General features: G+C 41.9%; 1 protein-coding gene across 1 annotated transcript; it reads left to right on the forward strand.

Annotated features, from left to right (window-relative positions):
- The first annotated feature begins 4,426 nt into the window (after positions 1-4,426).
- On the forward strand, positions 4,427-17,328 carry LOC109889234 (twinfilin-1-like). Its single transcript, XM_020480513.2, has 9 exons — positions 4,427-4,563; positions 6,238-6,318; positions 6,526-6,704; positions 11,030-11,125; positions 11,489-11,593; positions 14,911-15,036; positions 15,435-15,585; positions 15,758-15,879; positions 16,134-17,328. The coding sequence occupies exons 1-9, from the start codon at positions 4,539-4,541 to the stop codon at positions 16,299-16,301; spliced, it is 1,053 nt and encodes a 350-aa protein (XP_020336102.1). The 5' UTR covers positions 4,427-4,538; the 3' UTR covers positions 16,302-17,328.
- Positions 17,329-21,665: the final 4,337 nt, after the last annotated feature.

The raw sequence follows: 21,665 nt of genomic DNA on the forward strand, positions 1-21,665 counted from the left end.
ATGCCGAATACGAATAGTGCAGTTATTCCCTCCGTGAGGCAATCAAATAGGCAAAACGTCAGTATAGAGACAAAGTGGAGTCCGTATTTCGACATGGCCTGCTACCAAGGACTGTGGGCTCTCCTCTCCGTGTCTGACGTAAGTTAGACATTTAAGTGTGTTAACTCTCGCAAGGCTGCCGGCCTCTCAGAGCATGCACAGAACAGCTGGCTGGAGTGTTTACGGACATATTCAATCTCTCCCTATCCCAGTCTGCTGTCTCCACATGCTTCAAGATGTCCACTATTGTTTCAGTACCCAAAAAACAAAAGAAACTGAACTAAATGACTATCGCCCCGTAACACTCGCTTATGTCATCATGAAGTGCTTTGATAGACTAGTCAAGGTTATATCACCTCTACCTTACCTTGACACCCTAGACCCACTTCAATTTGCTTACTGCCCCAATAGATCCACAGACGATACAATCGCCATTGCCATCGCTCTGCACACTGCCCTATCCCATCTGGACAAGAGGAATGCCTATGTACTGTAAGAATGTTGTTCATTGACACTAGCTCAGCATTCAACACCATAGTACACTCCAAGCTCATCATTAAGGTTGTGGCCCTGGGTCTGAACCCCGCCCTGTGCAACTGGGTCCTGGACATCCTGATGGGCCACCCCCAGATGGTGAAGGTAGGAAACCACACCTCCACTTCGCTGATCATCAACATTAGGACCCCACAAGGGTGCGTTCTCAGCCCCCTCCTGTACTCTCTGTTCACCCATGACTGCGTGGCCACGCACACCTTCAACTCAATCATCAAGTTTGCAGATGACACAACAGTAGTAGGCCTGATTACCAACAATGATGAGACAGCCTACAGGGAGGAGGTGAGGGCCCTGGGAGTGTGGGGCCAGGAAAATAACCTCTCACTCAATGTCACCCCAAAAAAAGGAGCTGATCGTGGACTTCAGGAAACAGCAGAGGGAGCACCCCCCTATCCACTTTGACGGGACCGCAGTGGAGAAGGTGGAAAGTTTCAAGTTCCTCGGCGTACACATCACTGACAAACTGAAATGGTCAACCCACACAGACAGTGTGGTGAAGAAGGTGCAACAGAACATCTTCAACCTCGGGAGGCTGAAGAAATTTGGCTTGGCACCTAAAACCCTTACAAACTTTTACAGATACACAATTGAGAGCATCCTGGTGGGCTGACCGCCTGGTACGGAAACTCCACTGCCCGCAACCGCAGGGCTAATCAGAGGGTGGTGCGGTCTGCCCAACGCATCACCGGGGGAAAACCACCTGCCCTCCTGGACACCTACAGCACCCAATGTCACACGAATGCCAAAAATATCATTAAGGACAACAACCACCTGAGCCACTGCCTGTTCACCCCGTTAGAAGGGGGAAGGCGAGGTCAATACAGGTGCATCAAATCTGGGACTGAGAGCCTGAAAAACAGCTTCTATATCAAGGCCATCAGACTGTTAAATAGCCACCAGTAGCACCTAAGAGGTTGCTGCCATATATACATAGACTTGAAATCACTGGCCACTTTAATAGCGGAGAATACTAGTCCCTTTAATAGTGTTTACATATTTTGCATTACTCATCTCATATGTATACTGTTTTATATTATATTCTACTGTATCTTAGTCAATGCTGCTCTGACATTACTCATCCAAATATTTATATATTCTTAATTCCATTCCTTTACTTTAGGTTTGTGTGTATTGTTTGTAATGTTGTGAAATTGTTAGATACCACTTGTTCGATATTACTGCACTGTTGGCTCTAGAAACATAAGCATTTCGCTACACCCGCACTAACATCTGCTATTCACGTGTATGTGACCAATAAAATTTGATTTGATTCAAAGAATGTTTTAATACATTTCATTTGAATTTATAATTCAAGTTTATCATTAAAATATTAAAATGACTAATATACTCTCTGATGTATCCTTCTTTACAATAAAGAATTAAGTGTACCTATTTGCCAACCAAGGTGTCCCAATTTGCCAGTATCAACTGAAAAAAATGTGGTCTCAGGGCAATGAGACCACAACAATGATGACACAACAGTGGTAGGCCTGATCACTGACAACAATGAGACAGCCTATAGGGAGGAGGTCAGAGACCTGACCATGTGGTACAAGGACAACAACCTCTCCCTCAACGTGATCAAGACAAAGGAGATGATTGTGGACTACAGGAAAAAGAGGACCGAGCACACCCCCATTCTCATCGACGTGGCTGTAGTGGAGCAGGTTGAGAGCTGCAAGTTCCTTGGCGTCCACATCAACAACAGACTAACATGGTCCAAGCACACCAAGACCGTCATGAAGAGGGCACGACAAAACCTATTCCCCCTCAGGAGACTGAAAAGATTTGTCATGGGTCCTCAGATCCTCAAAAGGTTGTACAGCTGCACCATCAAGAGCATTCTGACGGGTTGCATCACTGCCTGGTATGGCAACTGCTCGGCCTCCGACTGCAAGGCACAACAGAGGGTAGTGTGAACGGCCCAGTACATCACTGGGGCCAAGCTTCCGGCCATCCAGGACCTCTATACCAGGCGGTGTCAGAGGAAGGCCCTAAAAATCGTCAATGACTCCAGCCACCCTAGTCATAGACTGTTCTCTCTGCTACCATACAGCAAGAGGTACCGGAGCGCCAAGTATTAGTCCAAGAGGCTTCTAAACAGCTTCTACCCCCAAGCCATAAGACTACTGAACAGCTAATCAAATGGCTACCCAGACTATTTGCTACCCCACCCCCCATTCTGCTACTCTCTGTTATTATCTATGCATAGCCACTTTAACAACCCTAGCTGCATGTACAGAATTATCTCAATTACCTCGACACCTGTGCCCCCGCACATTGACACACTGATTCTGTACAAATACCCCCTGTATATGGCCCCGCTATTGTTATTCACTGCTGCTCTTTAATGATTTGTTTTTCTTATCTCTTTAATTTTACTTAATTTTTCTTTTTTTAGGTAGTTTCTTAAGACTGCATCATTGATTAAAGGGTTGTAAGTAAGCATTTCACTGTAAGGTTGTATTCGAAGCATGTGAAAAATACAATTAGATTTAATTTATCATTGCTAGACAGACATTTTTAAGTCTTGCCATAGATTTTCAAGCCAATTTAAGTCAAAACTGTAATTAGGCCACATTCTATGTTATCTTGGTTAGCAACTCTTGTGATTTAGGTTATTATCCTGTTATTGCTGAAACGTGAATTTGTCTCCCTCTGTCTGTTGGAAAGCACACTGAACAAGGTTTTCCTATTGGATTTTTCCTGCTGTATTCCTTTTCTTTTTATCCCAAAAAACTCCATAGTCCTTGCGATGTCAAGCATATGCATAACATGATGCAGCCACCACCATGTTTGAAAATATGAAGAGTGGTACTCGGTGATGTGTGGTGTCGGATTTGCTCCAAAGATAACGCTTTGTATTCAGGACAAAAAGTTAATTTCTTTGCCACATTTTTTTGCAGTGACATGTTTTGTTGTTGTTTTGGCCCCGTACTCCAGCACTTTGGATTTGAAATGATACAATGAGGTAACTACAAACTCCCCCCAGTTTAGGGAACGAAAAGTATTGGGACAAATTCACTTATTTGTGTATTAAAGTAGTCAAAAGTTTTGTGTTTGGTCCCATATTCCAAGCACACAATAATTACATGAAGCTTGTGACTACAAATTTGTTGGATGCATTTGCTGTTTGTTTTGGTTGTTTCAAATAATTTTGTGCCCAATAAAAAACAATGGTAAATAATCTATTGTGTCATGTGTCACTTTTATTGTAAATAAGAATATAATATGTTTCTAAACACTTGTGCATTAATGTGGATGCTACCCTGATTATGGATAATTCTGAAAAAAATAATGAATATTGATGATTGAGAAAGTTATAGAGGCATAAATATCATATATAATTTGTATGTCTGTAATTCATTATTCACAATTCATTCAGGATTATCCATAATCATGTTAGCATCCACATGAATGTAGAAGTGTGATGTGGGCTGGTGTGGCTGAAATGCCTGGGCTGAATTTTTGTCCTAGTCTGCCCCTGGTAGCATTGCATCACAAACAATAGGCTACATTACAAAAGTTACAAATGTAACATTGTAAATGTAACATTGCATTTCAGTCTAGACTGGAGTGGAAACAATGGAACAAATGTGGCATCCCCTCATGCTAGACAGAGTAGTAACGTTAGACTTCATATATACAGTCATTGGTAGTAGCCTATAAAATAGCTAGCTCCTCCAGTCCAGCGTGTATGTGTAGAATGTCAATAGACTTCCCGAGGTCAAAGCGCATTTGTTGTTTACCATTTAATTAACGCAGGAATTTAATAAACGATGTGTTTTATTCCTCGTCGTCACCCCTGCACCGTTGAACCACGTGACCTTGCTGATGATGATGATGATGATGACGACACATGAATTTAGCCTAGTCCGCTTCCTACTTCCTTATCCTGGCTTGGTTCTCTGCTTCATCAACCTTTCTTGCGATAAAAATACAAAATGTCCCACCAAACGGGCATACAAGGTAGCTATTTCATTTAAGTTATATTGTCGCTATCTTAGCATGATTGAACTGTATACATCTTAATTGAAAAATCTGTTTTTAATCGATGTGCAATGTTTTACTATTTATGTACTGTAGTACAGTAACATTAAGTACTAGCTAGCGACGGTAGCTAGCTCGCAACTATCTGTCATAATCGATTTGATGCTCTGCTAAGAAGTAGCAACGGTAGTTATGTAGCTAGGTGTCCTAAAAGAACCGTGTGTGTTTGTCTCTGCTTCTACTCGAGTAAAAAAATAACATTTTGGCTTGGGCAACGCCTTCATTGAAACATCTGGCACTCAAATGTAACAGACATTTACATTTAAAAAATGAGCTGACAAATAGCCTAAACCAAAGTATCTGAGTGCTTTCAACCCAATGACAGATACCAATATTGTATTTTTAATTTGCACACGCGCGCGCGTGTGTGCGTGCGTGCGTGTGTGTGTGGTTTTGCCAAAAACTAAATGTATGTATCACAAGGGGAAGGGGGGTATGGATGTTGGTATGCAGACCCACGAGCCACTGTGGCCCCTTATGAGCAATTTCCAAACGCCTGAAGGTACCACGTTCATCTGTACAAACAATAGTAAGCAAGTATAAACACCATGGGACCACACAGCCGTCATTCCGCTCATGAAGGAGACACGTTCTGTCTCCTAGAGATTAACGTACTTTGGTGCGAAAAGTGCAAATCAATCCTAGAACAACAGCAAAGGACCTTGTGGAGATGCTGGAGGAAATCTCTACTCAGATCACTGAGTATCTATATCCACAGTAAAACGAGTCCTATATCGGGTGCTTTGCTGCAGTAGGGACTGGTGCACTTCACAAAATAGATGGCATCATGAGGATGGAAAATTATGTGGATATATTGAAGCAACATTTCAAGACATCAGTTAGGAAGTTAAAGCTTGGTCGCAAATGGGTCTTCCAAAACTTCCAAAGTTGTGGCAAAATGGCATAAAGACAACAAAGTCAAGGTATTGGAGTGGCCTTCACAAAGCCCTGGCCTCAATCCTATAGAACATTTGTGGGCAGAACTGAAAAAGTGTGTGCGAGCAAGTAGGCCTACAAACCTGACTCAGTTACACCAGCTCTGTCAGGAGGAATGGGCCAAAATTCACCTAACTTATTGTGGGAAGCTTATGGAAAGCTACCCAAAATGTTTGACCCAAGTTAAACAATTTTAAAGGCAATGCTACCAAATATTAATTGAGTGTATTTAAACTTCTGACCCACTGGGAATGTGATGAAAGAAATATAAAAGCTGAAATAAATCATTCTCTCTACTATTATTCTGGCATTTCACATTCTTAAAATAAAGTGGTGATCCTAACTGACCAAAGACAGGATTAAATGTCAGGAATTGTGAAAAACTGAGTTTAAATATATTTGGCGACGGTGTATGTAAACTTCCGACTTCAACTGTATATGTTGACCAAACTTCTGTGGCAAATATTGTTTTAAATAGATAAAGCTGAAGCTAATTACATGGTTTGTTCTTTGGAAGGTTTTAACATGGGTTTAACAGCTTGAAAATTTTCTTTAAGCCCAATTTCAGTGATGAGGCTTCTACTATGAAACATCCATATTAGAACAAATTGCATGTTTGTGCCGATACCAAACTCACTCCCCCAACTGTTTTTTTAGCTGGTAACGACGTGAAGGACATCTTTGCCAGTGCGAGGTGTGGAGACCAATATCGACTCTTAAAGATTGTGATTGAGGATGGTAAGAAGTGTTTGTTTTACTGATCTGACCATAAACATATCTAATGTTTGTCACCAAGGCTGTCTCTCAAGGATATATTACAGATCTTTTTTTTAGAATTAAAACAGTTTCTGAAATGTTGGAAAGCACAGAGAGATTCTATTCACCAAAATTATGTTTTCACTTTGAATCTTCAGCCACTAAATTCTGATAATATTTGTGTTACAGAGCAGCTAGCTTTGGGCGAGACCAGGCAAGCATCAAAAACATGGGACCAAGAGTATGACTCGTTAGTCCTGCCTCTACTACAGGACGACCTGCCATCTTATATCCTGTACCGACTGGACTCCTCCAACAACCAGGGCTATGAGTGGATCTTCATGGCCTGGTCACCTGACCACTCTCCTGTAAGCAACTCCTCTCACACACAGATGTCAGCTTCCGTTTGCTAATTATGTTGCACGTTCATGTCAATGACAAGTCTCTTCATGCTCACGACAGACCCGTAGCAAACATGTTTTGTGTTTATTACTGACTGTTGTTGGTTATATGTAGTTTGTACTTAAGTGCAAATGTGACATTTAACTTTTTGACCACCTCTTGATACAGATAACATCACAACTGTTGCAAATTGATGTAATGGCAGAGACTGAAAGGAATTTAGCATTACCAGATTGAATGAGTTGGCACAATTAAGACAGATAAATGAATGATGCACAGACAAGGAGAGAAATGTGCCCTGGCCTACACTGGCGGTACCAGGCTGAATAACATGGGGCAGAGACTAGAGACCGAGGGAGTACTGACTGCATCCTACTCTAGCAGACAGGGCTCGACATTCCTACCCACTATCCGTAGGCTGAGTGCCACAGGTCCAGGCTTGTCTAGAAAGCTGCAGAGGTTTCAAAACACTTGCACATGTTCTAAGACTGAGTACAGTTACATGTACACCAGTGTTTCCAATAGCTGGCTTTTGGAAGAATTATAATTTTTTTGAAAAGCTGATAAATAATATTGGCACTGGCCAATTGTCTGAGAGAAGAAATAAAGTCCCATTGTGAAATAATAATACTCTTTAGTCTATTCATTGATGGAAATAGCAGTTTATGTAAATACATTTGACTGGTCATGCATTCCGGTCTGTGGGTTAATTTGCATAATTTAGTGGAATTGAATTGGTGCGTGTATATTCATTATATCTTGGTTACTGACTTGCCTAGTTAAATAAAGGTTAAATAAAAATATATATAAATGTAAATATCACACATGCACAGCATACAGAATCAAAGCCTTTGAGCAGAAAATCTGTCAGTCAGCGCTTTTATAAGCCCAATCATTGTGCAACAATTCTAAATGCAATCCTGTGTTAAAAATAGTTTTTGGGCAAAGATTAAAAATAGCTACTATTTTTATTTCCCAACTGGTAATTGAAGCATGCTTCCCATTTACTTGCCTTTCAAATGCATAAGCAACGGAAGGCAGGCTTCATCAGCGCGTCACACACCACTTTGGAAACGTATAGCATGTCCATAAGGCTAGGGGAAACTGAGCTTTCCCTAAGTAAATTGAATTAAATTGCCAAAATTATATAGCCTAATTAGCCTACTCATGTCTATACAGAGCTAAATAAAATCATTCAAACCATACTACTGAAGCATGATTAGGATACAGTGGATCATTACCTTCCCCTAGCCTTAAAACATGAATGTGTTGTTTTAAATCGCATTGCCTAAAGTCGGAAGGAAAGGCAGCATGCTCAATTTGGGCAGCGTGTGCGGCAAATACCAAATAGATGAATTCTGAGTTGCGACTGTCAGTGAAAAGTAGAGACCCAACCAGGTGTATCGCAATATTTCTAAATTAAATCGCGGGAAAACATTGTTTGGAAAGCAAATAGTTATTGCTTTAAAGAGAAGACAATGAAAATACTATAATCTGTCTTTTAGTTATCACAATTGTAATTTAATTGAGCGAACAACAGTAGGCCTATAGCCGATCTTATTGGCACCAGCGGAGAGCATCGGCCATACCTCCGGTGAGTACGCAGTTCACATATTCACTCTTTATCGTTGAGTCAGTGGCACTTAAAAGTCTGTTTTTGGACAATACTTTCCTCCAGTTTAGATGGACGTCATATTCTATTCGTGTCTCCCCTTTTCGTAGGCCTATTATATGGACAACGTGGTTTTTATTGGTCTGTTTGTCAGTGTCAGCAGAGTAGGTTACCCTATAATTTGTTGTTTTAAGAAATTAAGATTCTGCTAATGTCTCCGTTCATATAAAGTGTAGTAGCATTGCATGAAATGTGTAATTCCCATGCAAAGAAATAAGAAATGTATCTGATATAGCCTATAGCCCAGGCTTCTACGCTATAAGTGCTCAGCCATGCAAAAACCGGTCTTTTTTGCGAACAGTGATTTAGTTATATTTACAGTGCATTTGGAAGGTATTCAGCCTTATTCTGAAAGAAACTTCTATTTAATCCAATCTATACACAATACCCCATAATGACAAAGCGATTGAAATTCAAATAAAAAGTGTGCAAATTCGTTAAAAATAATAAAACAGAAATACCTTATTTACATAGGTATTCAGACCCTTTGCTATGCTACTCAAAATTGAGCTCAGGTGCATCCTGTTTCCATTGAACATCATTGAGATGTTTCTACAACTTGATGGGGGTCCACCTGTGGTAAATTCAATTGGACATGATTTGGAAAGGTGCACACCTGTCTATATAAGTTCCCACAGTTTACAGTGCATGTCAGAGCAAAAACCAAGCTATGAGGTCGAAGGAATTGTCTGTAGAGCTCTGAGACAGGATTGTGTCAAGGCACAGATATGGGGAAAGGTACCAAAAAATGTCTGCAGCATTGAAGGTCCCCAAGAAAACAGTGGCCTCCATCATTCTTAAATGGAAAAAGTTTGGAACTACCTAGATAGAGCTGGCCACCCGGCCAAACTGATCAATCGGGGGAGAAGGGCCTTGGTCAGGAAGGTGACCAAGAACCCGATGACAAAGCTCCAGAGTTCCTCTGTGGAGATGGGAAAACCTTCTAGAAGAACAACCATCTCTGTAGCACTCCACCAATCAGGCGTTTATGGTAAAGTGGCCACACGGAAGCCACTCCTAAGTTAAAGGCACATGACTGCACGCTTCCTATAGGACTTTGACCATGAGAAACAAGATTCTCTGGTCTGATGAAACCAAGATTGAACTATTTGGCCTGAATTCCAAGCGTCACATCTGGAGGAAATCTGGCACCATCCCTACGGTGAAGCATGGTGGTGGCAGCAGGGGGGGGGGGGGGGGGGATGTTTTTCTGCGGCAGGGACTGGGAGACTAGTCAGGATCGAGGGAATGATGAACAGAGCTAAATACAGAGAGATCCTTGATGAAAACCTTCTCCAGAGGTCTCAGGACCTCAGACTGGGGTGAATGTCCACCTTCCAACAGGACAACGGCCCAAAGCACACAGCCAAGACAACGCCGGAGTGGCTTTGGGACAAGTCTCTGAATGTCCTTGAGTGGTCAGCCAGAGCCCGTACTTGAACCCGATCTAAAATCTCTGGAGAGACCTAAAATTAGCTGTGTAGCAACGATCCCCATCCAACCTGAGGATCTGAAAATTTGCTTCCTTAAACTAGAAACTCACCCGCCGCCTATGCATAGGCTAGTGATTTCACTCTTCGCTACTCGTCTTGTTGGCTGAGGAAAAGTGAATGTGGACAGTTATTCTAACATCTTCAAAGTGGGCGGTAAGGACACGTCATTGCATCCTCGATTTGCATGTTTTGTTACAAATAATTACCATAATGTAAAGGTGATTTCTGTCATTCTGAACACCGTGGGTGGACACCCTAATCAGGGTACACACCCAATGCATATAGGTCTGGGAAATTTCTCAATTGTCCGGTGCCACCTTTTCAACGGAAACCCTGATGCACACAATACTCCCGATTTATTGTGGATAGTCAGATTAATATAATACTTTCATTAAAATGTTTACATGCTTTTCAAGAATAATGATTTCCCTAATAGTCCTGTTTACATGGACACATCTGAAATCAGGCCACTTGATGCAGAAAATTGGCAATCAAAATAAACGTTATAACACAGCGACCATACTATTTTTGTGAAGCAAATTTTATTCTGAGTTCGGACATATAAAGTTTGTGTGAACTACTTCTAAGATGCATGCGTTCAGTTGTTCCGAACTCACAGCACTCGCGCTAAAGAGCGAGGCTTGCTCGGTTGTTGCTCACACATGCACAGATCAAATACATCGCTGGAACGTGAATTAAGGTGTTCACATGTCCTAATAATTCAAAAGATTTCACAGAACACCAGGTATTTTAATCAGCGTATGCTTACTTCGATTTTGACCTTACTCCAATTTGAGATACTGTTTACATTACTATTGCATAATCTGCCTACTGCCATAATCAGTTTAATATAGAAATGATTAGTGTGCATGTAAAAGTACTCACTAAAAAATCCAAATGGGATGCATTTATTTAGTGTTTATCCAGGCACAGTTTACTCTCCTATGGGGAAAAAGAATGGGGGCTTATGTTGCGGCAGCAAGATAAGAATCAGAAATCAATAAAAAACATTAATAAAATCACTGAATGTCATTGAGTTATAGAAAGTGGATAGTATAGTTAAATGTAAACAGACTGCTTTTCCAGTACTCTTTGTGTATTCACTAATACATTCTATTTCAAACAGGTGCGGCATAAGATGTTATACGCTGCTACCAGGGCCACACTAAAGAAGGAATTTGGTGGGGGGCTTATCAAAGATGAGCTCTTTGGCACTACAAAGGTTGGTTAGATTATCTGTATTAGCCTAGATTGTGTTGTGAAATCCTCTTATCCCTTTCTGAAATGAACTTTGAAGATCAGATTTTCTGTCTGCTTTGTCATTCAGGTTGTTGTAATGGAAATATGGAAATGATTTTATATCACAAACCCCCAAGGTGCCTTATTGCTGTTATAAACTGGTTACTAACGTAATTAGGGCAGTAAAACTAAACGTTTTGTCACACCCATGGTATACGGTCTGATATAGCATGGCTGTCGGCCAATAAGCATTCAGGACTCGAACCACCCAGTTTATAATAGTGTATATAAAAGGCTAACTGGTATGTGATCCTCTCTCCCCTCCTGATTATCCCCACTCCCCCAGGAGGATGTGTCTCTGAGTGGCTACAAGAAGTACCTGGTGACCAAGGCCGCACCACTACCACTCACTGCTGCTGAGGAGGAACTGAGACAGATCAAACTCAGTGAGGTACACACACACACACAGAGAGAACAGTATTCACACTTCCTGTGATGTTTAAAAGTGATTCTGTGCAAAAGTAATTCTGTTGGTTGAAAGTGTCATTGTTAAATGGGTGTCGATTCAAACCTTTAAGTTTTGAAACCATTACATCTAGACACATTTCTCTTAATAGTGGGAGTGATTCTGAGCAACTCATAGCAACATGTACGGTAAACTCATAGCATATGCTTTGAATTGTGTTCAATCCAAAAGACAGTCTTGAATATTAATGCTGGTGATACCTAACCCCCATAAGACCACAAGGTCAGCAATACAGCTGTGCAAAATGCCGAACTGGCACTAAGAGTCACTGGATAGGTGCTGTGATTCATTAGAACTACAGGAAGTTGGCAGATGGACAACTAACCGCAGCACGTAGCCTAGCGGTTAAGAGCGTTAGGCCAGTAACCGAAAGGTTGCTGGTTCGAATGCCCTTCTGCCCTCGAGCAAGGCAGTTAACCTCCAACCGAAACGATTCCCTGGGCTCCGATGACGCGTACATCGATTAAGGCAGCCCCCGCACCTGTTTGATTCTGGAGGGGGTTGGTTTAAATGCAGTAGACACATTTTAGTTGAATGCATTCAGCTGTACAACTGACTAGGTATCCCCTTTCTCTATTTCCCCTGTATGGGTCGAGACTCATAGCTATATAAATAGGTGTTTTTTGTGTGTAAAAAAAAAAGTCACAATGCACTGTAAGCAATAGGATGTTGTTGTTGAGATCTCCCACTAAATACACTGGTCTTGAACTAAAATGTTCTGTATGGTCAGCCTACACGAAGGGCCACCTATGAAAGTTGATGAATGATCATTCATTTGCATTGATACTTATAATTCTGTCCAGGAAAGCACTTGGACAAGGTCACACCACTGCCTGGGCTTGGCTCCACTGATAAAATCAGGGTAAACTGTTATGTGATAGCCAGTGCTTGACTTGCTACTAACAATGAAGCTTGTCAAGTTTGCTTTTCTCTTGGTAGTTGTGAGATGTGATTAACCAAAGAGAAAGTAACACACAGTGGCTCATGATTCCAACCAAACCAAAGTCAGCCTTCTTAAAGAGGAAACAACCTAGTTGCTGTGACTGTCTGACATGAACAACAATCTTCAACTCTGTATAAGGAAGTGGTCTGAGAAGCATTCAGTCACACTCCTAAATACAACCAATAAAAAGCTGGTGAAAACAGGCTAGCATTTCTCCCATAAATTTCTTAACAAATTATAGTTTTGGCAAGTAGATTAGGAAATCTACTTTGTGCATGACACAAGTAATTTTTCCAACAATTGTTTACAGACAGATTATTTCACTTATAATTCACTGTATCACAATTATAGTGGGTCAGAAGTTTACATACACTAAGTTGACTGTGCCTTTAAATAGCTTGGAAAATTCCAGAAAATGGTGTCATGGCTTTAGAAGCTTCTGATAGGCTAATTGACATAATTTGATTCAATTGGAGGTGTACCTGTGAATGTATTTCAAGGCCTACCTTCAAACTCAGTGCCTCTTTGCTTGACATCATGGGAAAATCAAAAGAAATCAGGCAAGACCTCAGGAATTTTTTTTTGTAGACCTCCACAAGTCTGGTTCATCCTTGGGAGCAATTTCCAAACACCTGAAGGTACCACGTTCATCTATACAAACAATAGTACGCAAGTATAAACACCATGGGACCACGCAGCCGTCATACCGTTCTGTCTCCTAGAGATGAACGTACTTTGGTGCGAAAAGTGCAAATCAATCCCAGCACAACAGCAAAGGACCTTGTGAAGATGCTGGAGGAAACGGGTACAAAATATTTATATCCACAGTAAAACGAGTCCTATATTGAAATATCCTGAAAGGCTGCTCAGCAAGGAAGAAGCCACTGCTCCAAAACCACCATAAAAAACCCAAACTATGGTTTGCAACTGCACATGGGGACAAAGATTGTACTATTTGGAGAAATGTCCTCTGGTCTGATGAAACAAAAATAGAACTGTTTGGCCATAATGACCATCGTTATGTTTGGAGGAGAAAGGGGAGGCTTGCAAGCCGAAGAACACCATCCCAACTGTGAAGCACGGGGGTGGCAGCATCATGTTGTGGGGGTGCTTTACTGCAGGAGGGACTGGTGCGTTTTACAAAATAGATGGCATTATGAGGTTGGAAAATGATGTGGATATATTGAAGCAGCATCTCAAGACATCAGTTAAAGCCTGGTCGCAAATGGGTCTTTCAAATGGACAATGACCCCAAGCATACTTCCAAAGTTGTGGCAAAATGGCTTAAGGACAACAAAGTCAAGGTATTGGAGTGGCCATCACAAAGCCCTGACCTCAATCCTATAGAAAATTTGTGGGCAGAACTGAAAAAGCGTGTGAGAGCAAGGAGGCCTACAAACCTGGCAGAACTGAAAAAGCGTGTGAGAGCAAGGAGGTCTACAAACCTGACTCCGTTACACCAGCTCTGTCAGGAGGAATGGGCCAAAATTCACCCAACTTATTGTAGTAAGCTTGTGGAAGGCTACCCACAACGTTTGACCCAAGTTAAACAATTTAAAGGCAATGCTACCAAATACTAATTCAGGCTATGTATACTTCTGACCCACTGGGAATGTGATGAAAGAAATATAAAAGCTGAAATAAATCATTATCTCTTCTATTATTCTGACATTTCACATTCTTAAAATAAAGTGGTGATCCTAACTGACCTAAAACAGGGATTTTTTACTCTGATTAAATGTCAGGAATTGTGAACAACTGAGTTTTTAAATGTATTTGGCTAAGGTGTATGTAAACTTCCGACTTCAACTGTATTTATCATTTATGTGCCTGGAGAGAGAGACTGCCTTGACTAAATTGATGGATAAACCCCATAATCCTTCTGGTCCATGAGGTGGGTGCACTGCTGCTCAATTATGTGTACACGACAGAGCCTCTATTTCCGAGGGAACCAGCAGGGCTCTAAAAATAGGTGCAATCCATCAGTATCATCCCCTTCCATTTCCAGTCTTTAAGGTGATTTTATCATCACTCCTGTCTCTCCTGTCCAGAAATAGAAACATCAGCCACATCAGTCATTATCCCCAATGTGGAGAATCTGAACAGGAGGAAGTAAATGTTCTGGATTTGTTTGCCTCATATCTACTTCATATTAATTTAAGGTGGCCAGTTTTCCTCAAAGGGACTTCCTCGTTAAATCAAATATTGATGGAATCACTAGCACTACCACTAGCGAGCTGTGTGCTGACTATGGTAAAGGTTAAGTTGTCTTACGTCGTTTTCTCTGTGTTGTGTTCAGGTGCAGACTGACATCAGTGTAGACACCAAGCAGCAGACACTGCAGGGGGTGGCGTTCCCCATGCATGGAGACGCGTTCGAGGCGCTCAAACGATTCAGAGACAAGCAAGTCAACTACGTACAACTTGTAAGTACTTCTCTTCCTCTGTCGCTTTTCCAGGTGAGTCAGTTGAGAACAAGTTCTGTTCCTCTTTTATCCTCAGGCTTCTCTGTAGACTGTCAAAGGAATTTTGGAGTCAGGAGTTCTATTGAGAACAGTACGATGTGGTTCTTCTTTGTTTACCAAAGTGTCATTGTGTCAGTTCTCATTGAAATTCAAGGGCTTGTGTCACAAGATCACATTTGGGGACAAAGGCATAATTGTGACACGTCGAACCGGCTCTGCCTTTTTCTCATAATGGGCATGTTATCAAAAGAGCTATTCAATAAATCACACAAAGATGAAATGACATTTTATTAGAGCGTAATTGTCCGACTGTCATATCTGGTTAATTCATAGTACGGTTTCATATCTACTCTCGATAGGAAATAGACTTTGCCAAAGAACTCATTAGGTTGTCTAACACTGAACCAACCGAGGTGAAAGACCTGCCCAAAAGGATCCCCACAGAGTCTGCTCGCTATCACTTCTTCCGCTACAATCATTCCCACGAGGGAGACTACCTGGAGTCCACAGGTGAATATATTTACATTCACTGTTTTCACAAAGAACAATAGAAGAGAACCAACTGAAGACACCAAGCACAGCTGTCATCATACCTATATACAAAATACATCTTTCATATTTACTGCATTGTATATCTGTGATTGTGATGAGACATCCTCCATTGTTATTTTGCCTTTTGCAGTGTTCATTTATTCCATGCCGGGGTACAAGTGCAGCATCAAAGAGAGGATGCTCTATTCCAGTTGCAAAAATCCCCTGGTGGACATGGTGGAGAACAACATGCAAATTGCCATTTTGAAGAAGGTAAGGACCGAAAGATCAAACAATCGGTGTTAACACCAATACAAGTGTTCCATGTGTCTTAGGGTTCATAAAAAAAGTCAGCAGGTTTGGTTCAGGTTAATTTCGTTTCAATTCAGGATGTAAACTGACACTATTATTACATTTTTTTCTCAATGCGTTTACTTCCTAAATTTACTGAATTTATATGGAATTGACTCCAACCCTGGTTTGGTTAACAGTCCAACGCCTCACTATTCGTGTGTGACTGTTCATAGCTCGAGATTGAAAGTGGGGAAGAGCTGACTGGTGACTTCCTGTATGAGGAAGTCCATCCCAAGCAGCACGCACACAAGCAGGCCTTTGCTAAGCCCAAGGGCCCCGCTGGGAAGAAGGGAGGACGCCGTATCACCAGACCGCCCGGAGATGGAGAAGAGGATGACTAAACAGACCCCCCCCCACACACACACACACCCACACGCTCCATAATGGAACATTCCAAGTGATGGAGGGAAAGATTATTTGAAACAACCTCTTGTAAAAAATACATTAAAATAAAATAAAAAAACGTCTAAACCCTCGAAGCTCACCCAGAGACTGAACTATGCACGCCAATGGACAACTGAGCTGAAACACACTTGAGAATGTCCATTTGTAGCCTGCGATTCATTCAAAGTATTTTACTGAGCTATTCAGAGGTTAGAACAAGTTAAGTAAGAAAGGTTTTTACACTGTTGCCGAGAATAAAAAAATATGTTAGTGCGACTAATGTGAATTGTGCCAATGTGACGAATCCTCCATGAGTTGAGTTCACATGCTTGCAATCATTCCTTGCATTCCTCTTAGATCAATGCCAATTTGTTATGTGTTTCCTGTACCTAAAGTTGATCAAATGGCTCCATCAATATGTGGGCACAGCTATGAAGAGGTCCAAACCCCACTTAAAGATGTAATATTTGCTCCTGTCATTTTTTGTCTTTAAAAAAAAATATTGGAACATTTCTTTTTTGATAACTGTGGTTTACATAAAACACATCTGCTGAGAAATGTATTTTTCTATGCAAGTGCTGTACATGTTGTAGGTGTTCTGCTTTGTCTGTGATGAAAAGGTATTGTCTGTACTGATCTGTCTATCTATAGTGTCAGTGAGGGTCACGTAACGGAGAGAACAGGGGCTTCCACTATTTCATAGCTCTGATTAGCATTCGAGGAAGCTAAGTATGCTACTGTGCCAGCTCCTATGGTGTGAATGCAGGGTGGGAGTCCCAGAGACAGTGATTCCAAATGGAATTTCTTTCTGCCACAGTCACTTGTCTACTGATTTATTGTATGGCAAATCACTAGTTTAACACCTCATCTTCGGACAAGGGAATACACTCTCATGAGAACTGTCTTGTTTGGTCTTAAGTTGTTTATTTTTCTTAAAACAGCTGCTTTTTAAAAAGGAAAATAAAAATATTTACATCAAACATACAGTATGGTCTGTCTTTCCAAATATATATATATTTAAAAAATGCTGTTTATTCCTAAAGCAACAAAAAAATACAGAAGACTTTGTAAAAATGTTGGTCACTGCTCTAGAGCAAAGTAACCTTGTTTAAGGAAAAAGTGTGAGGCAAGGGGTTGTCTCCCATGTTGTCTGCTTCCCTCTCAGGCCCCAGCTGTTCTAGTGAAATGCTTTTGACAACATCTTCAAGCTCCGTCAGGACCTATTAAAATATTTACATTATTTCAATGCGATAAAGACAATTAAGCACATAGTAGTAAGCGTTGGCTCCCAGCTATAACTAAGAAGCACAAAGTACCCATTGATATACCAGTGGAGACAGTACTGTCAACTAAAGTGCTAGCAACTGTACTGGCATCACACACCTCTTTCGTCAGTGGCTGTTTGTTCTTTCTGTCATTAAGACCGCATCCTCTTGTCCTCCAGGGCCATTCCTTCCTCATCTTTTTTTATTTTTTTTAATTAATATCAAATCAATACATAAGGGAGGAATGAGGGAACACAAGCATACATAGATTACAAACAATAGACAATCGAGCTAGGGGGTACAATATCACATTACAATTACACAAGGACCTTAAGGGACATGCATATACTTACAATTCTCATTTCTTCCTTATCTATCTCATCCTTCATGTTCATCTGTGACAGTCATAACAAATCATACCAATCAACAGCAGCAACACATCCTTCAGCTACTGCTTGCAGTGGTAACTACACTGACAGATGAGATATACAACGCTGTCTACCATCTACTGTATACTGTACAAATGTGGCCTTATGCTCAACAGGGAGCGAAGAGTAGAAACTAAGTGATGCTGCGTAATTAGCTTTTTGATTGACACTCCATAGTAAATACAAAAAGTGAAATATTTTCTTTCTTCAGATCATATGCATTCATCCCTCTGTATGATGAAGACAGACGAATACTAAAGAGAAAGCTTCCATTGTTCTGCTTGCTCACCAGGAACATAGGATCACCATTTTCATCAACTGGCAGGACTCCAGACAATATTTCTAGCAACACCTGTGAATGACAGAGACCTTAGATTAACCACCTGGCTGGCTCCGGCTCTAGCCAACAACAGCCCTCTATTACTCTTCATTAATAATATAGCAGGCTATGTCTAAGATACTGTACGCTACTGTTCCCAGGGTTCAGGCTGAACACTCACAGTAGCTGTTGGTTTATGATGAGGTTCAATCAGTTCAACACACAGAAGACCTGACCTCATATTGGACTGCTGACAGTAGAGTAGAGTACATCATTTATGTCATACAGTACTGTTTCCACACTTTCCATTATAAGCCTCCATCAACATTTACCAACATGCTTTCTTTATTTATCATTGAGGAGCAGTAACCTTTCATTTGTTGGTATTTCATTTTAAATTAATTGGCTGGTAGACGGGCACAGGTGCATGTTTCAGTGCAGTTCTCCCGATTGACACAGTGGTCTAAGGCACTATTGCAGTACTAGAGGCGTGTCACAACTGGACGTGATCGGGAGTCCCATAGGGCGGCGCACAATTGGCCCAGCGTCGTACGGGTTAGGGGAGGGTTTGGCCAGGGTAGTTCTTAAATGACTTGGATAGTTAAATAAAAAATAAAACAATTCTCACTTAAGGGTCCAACAATTGTGTGTCAGTAGGTTTTGGAGTCTGGCACTGAGGTAAACCGCTGAACTGGCAATTCAGTTTTATGAGTTTGACTTACGTTGCAGTTTCATCATCAATTCAATATTGTTGTCACTGTATCTTCTGGGTTATATTTAGGTATTTAAAGTGACAGTGTGAAAGGCTTGACCTGTTTGGCATAATGTTTAGGGGTGTAGCCACATGAGGTGCTGTCTCAATTGCTTGTCATTGTCGTCATATGGATGAGACCAAGGCGCAGCGTCGTAAGCGTACATACTTCTTTAATGAAAGAAAGAACAATGAACAAACTATACAAAACGAACCGTGACGCTAATATGGCTAGTGCAGACAGGCAACTAAACATAGAATAAGAACCCACAAACTACCCAAGGAATATGGCTAGCTAAATATGGTCCCCAATCAGACAACGATAAACAGCTGCCTCTGATTGAGAACCAAATCAAATCAAATTTATTTGTCACATACACATGGTTAGCAGATGTTAATGCGAGTGTAGCGAAATGCTTGTGCTTCTAGTTCCGACAATGCAGTAATAACCAACAAGTAATCTAGCTAACAATTCCAAAACTACTACCTTATAGACACAAGTGTAAGGGGATAAAGAATATGTACATAAAGATATATGAATGAGTGATGGTACAGAGCGGCATAGGCAAGATACAGTAGATGGTATTGAGTACAGTATATACATATGAGATGAGTATGTAAACAAAGTGGCATAGTTAAAGTGGCTAGTGATACATGTTTTACTTAAAGATGCAGTAGATGATATAGAGTACAGTATATACATATACATATGAGATGAATAATGTAGGGTATGTAAACATTATATTAGGTAGCATTGTTTAAAGTGGCTAGTGATATATTTTACATAATTTCCCATCAATTCCCATTATTAAAGTGGCTGGAGTTGAGTCAGTGTGTTGGCAGCAGCCACTCAATGTTAGTGGTGGCTGTTTAACAGTCTGATGGCCTTGAGATAGAAGCTGTTTTTCCGTCTCTCGGTCCCAGCTTTGATGCACCTGTACTGACCTCGCCTTCTGGATGATAGCGGGGTGAACAGGCAGTGGCTCGGGTGGTTGTTGTCCTTGATGATCTTTATGGCCTTCCTGTGACATCGGGTGGTGTAGGTGTCCTGGAGGGCAGGTAGTTTGCCCCCGGTGATGCGTTGTGCAGACCTCACTACCCTCTGGAGAGCCTTACGGTTGTGGGGGGAGCAGTTGCCGTGCCAGGCGGTGATACAGCCTGACAGGATGCTCTCGATTGTGCATCTGTAGAAGTTAATGAGTGCTTTTGGTGACAAGCCAAATTTCTTCAGCCTCCTGAGGTTGAAGAGGCGCTGCTGCGCCTTCTTCACGATGCTGTCTGTGTGGGTGGACCAATGCAGTTTGTCTGTGATGTGTACGCCGAGGAACTTAAAACTTACTACCCTCTCCACTACTGTTCCATCGATGTGGATAGGGGGGTGTTCCCTCTGCTGTTCCCTGAAGTCCACAATCATCTCCTTAGTTTTGTTGACGTTGAGTGTGAGGTTATTTTCCTGACACCACACTCCGAGGGCCCTCACCTCCTCCCTGTAGGCCGTCTCGACGTTGTTGGTAATCAAGCCTACCACTGTTGTGTCGTCCGCAAACTTGATGATTGAGTTGGAGGCGTGCGTGGCCACGCAGTCGTGGGTGAACAGGGAGTACAGGAGAGGGCTCAGAACGCACCCTTGTGGGGCCCCATTGTTGAGGATCAGCGGGGTGGAGATGTTGTTGCCTACCCTCACCACCTGGGGGCGGCCCGTCAGGAAGTCCAGTACCCAGTTGCACAGGGCGGGGTCGAGACCCAGGGTCTCGAGCTTGATGACGAGCTTGGAGGGTACTATGGTGTTGAATGCCGAGCTGTAGTCGATGAACAGCATTCTCACATAGGTATTCCTCTTGTCCAGATGGGTTAGGGCAGTGTGCAGTGTGGTTGAGATTGCATCGTCTGTGAACCTATTTGGGCGGTAAGCAAATTGAAGTGGGTCTAGGGTGTCAGGTAGGGTGGAGGTGATATGGTCCTTGACTAGTCTCTCAAAGCACTTCATGATGACGGAAGTGAGTGCTACGGGGCGGTAGTCGTTAGCTCAGTTACCTTAGCTTTCTTGGGAACAGGAACAATGGTGGCCCTCTTGAAGCATGTGGGAACAACAGACTGGAATAGGGATTGATTGAATATGTCCGTAAACACACCAGCCAGCTGGTCTGCGCATGCTCTGAGGACGCGGCTGGGCATGCCGTCTGGGCCTGCAGCCTTGCGAGGGTTGACACGTTTAAATGTTTTCCTCACGTCGGCTGCAGTGAAGGAGAGTCCGCATGTTTTGGTTGCGGGCCGTGTCAGTGGCACTGTATTGTCCTCAAAGCGGGCAAAAAAGTTATTTAGTCTGCCTGGGAGCAAGACATCCTGGTCCGTGACTGGGCTGGTTTTCTTTTTGTAATCCGTGATTGACTGTAGACCCTGCCACATACCTCTTGTGTCTGAGCCGTTGAATTGAGATTCTACTTTGTCTCTATACTGACGCTTAGCTTGTTTGATTGCCTTGTGGAGGGAATAGCTACACTGTTTGTATTTGGTCATGTTTCCGGTCACCTTGCCCTGATTAAAAGCAGTGGTTCACG

This window comes from Oncorhynchus kisutch, linkage group LG4 (genome assembly GCF_002021735.2).
Source record: "Oncorhynchus kisutch isolate 150728-3 linkage group LG4, Okis_V2, whole genome shotgun sequence".
Lineage (NCBI taxonomy): Eukaryota > Metazoa > Chordata > Actinopteri > Salmoniformes > Salmonidae > Oncorhynchus > Oncorhynchus kisutch.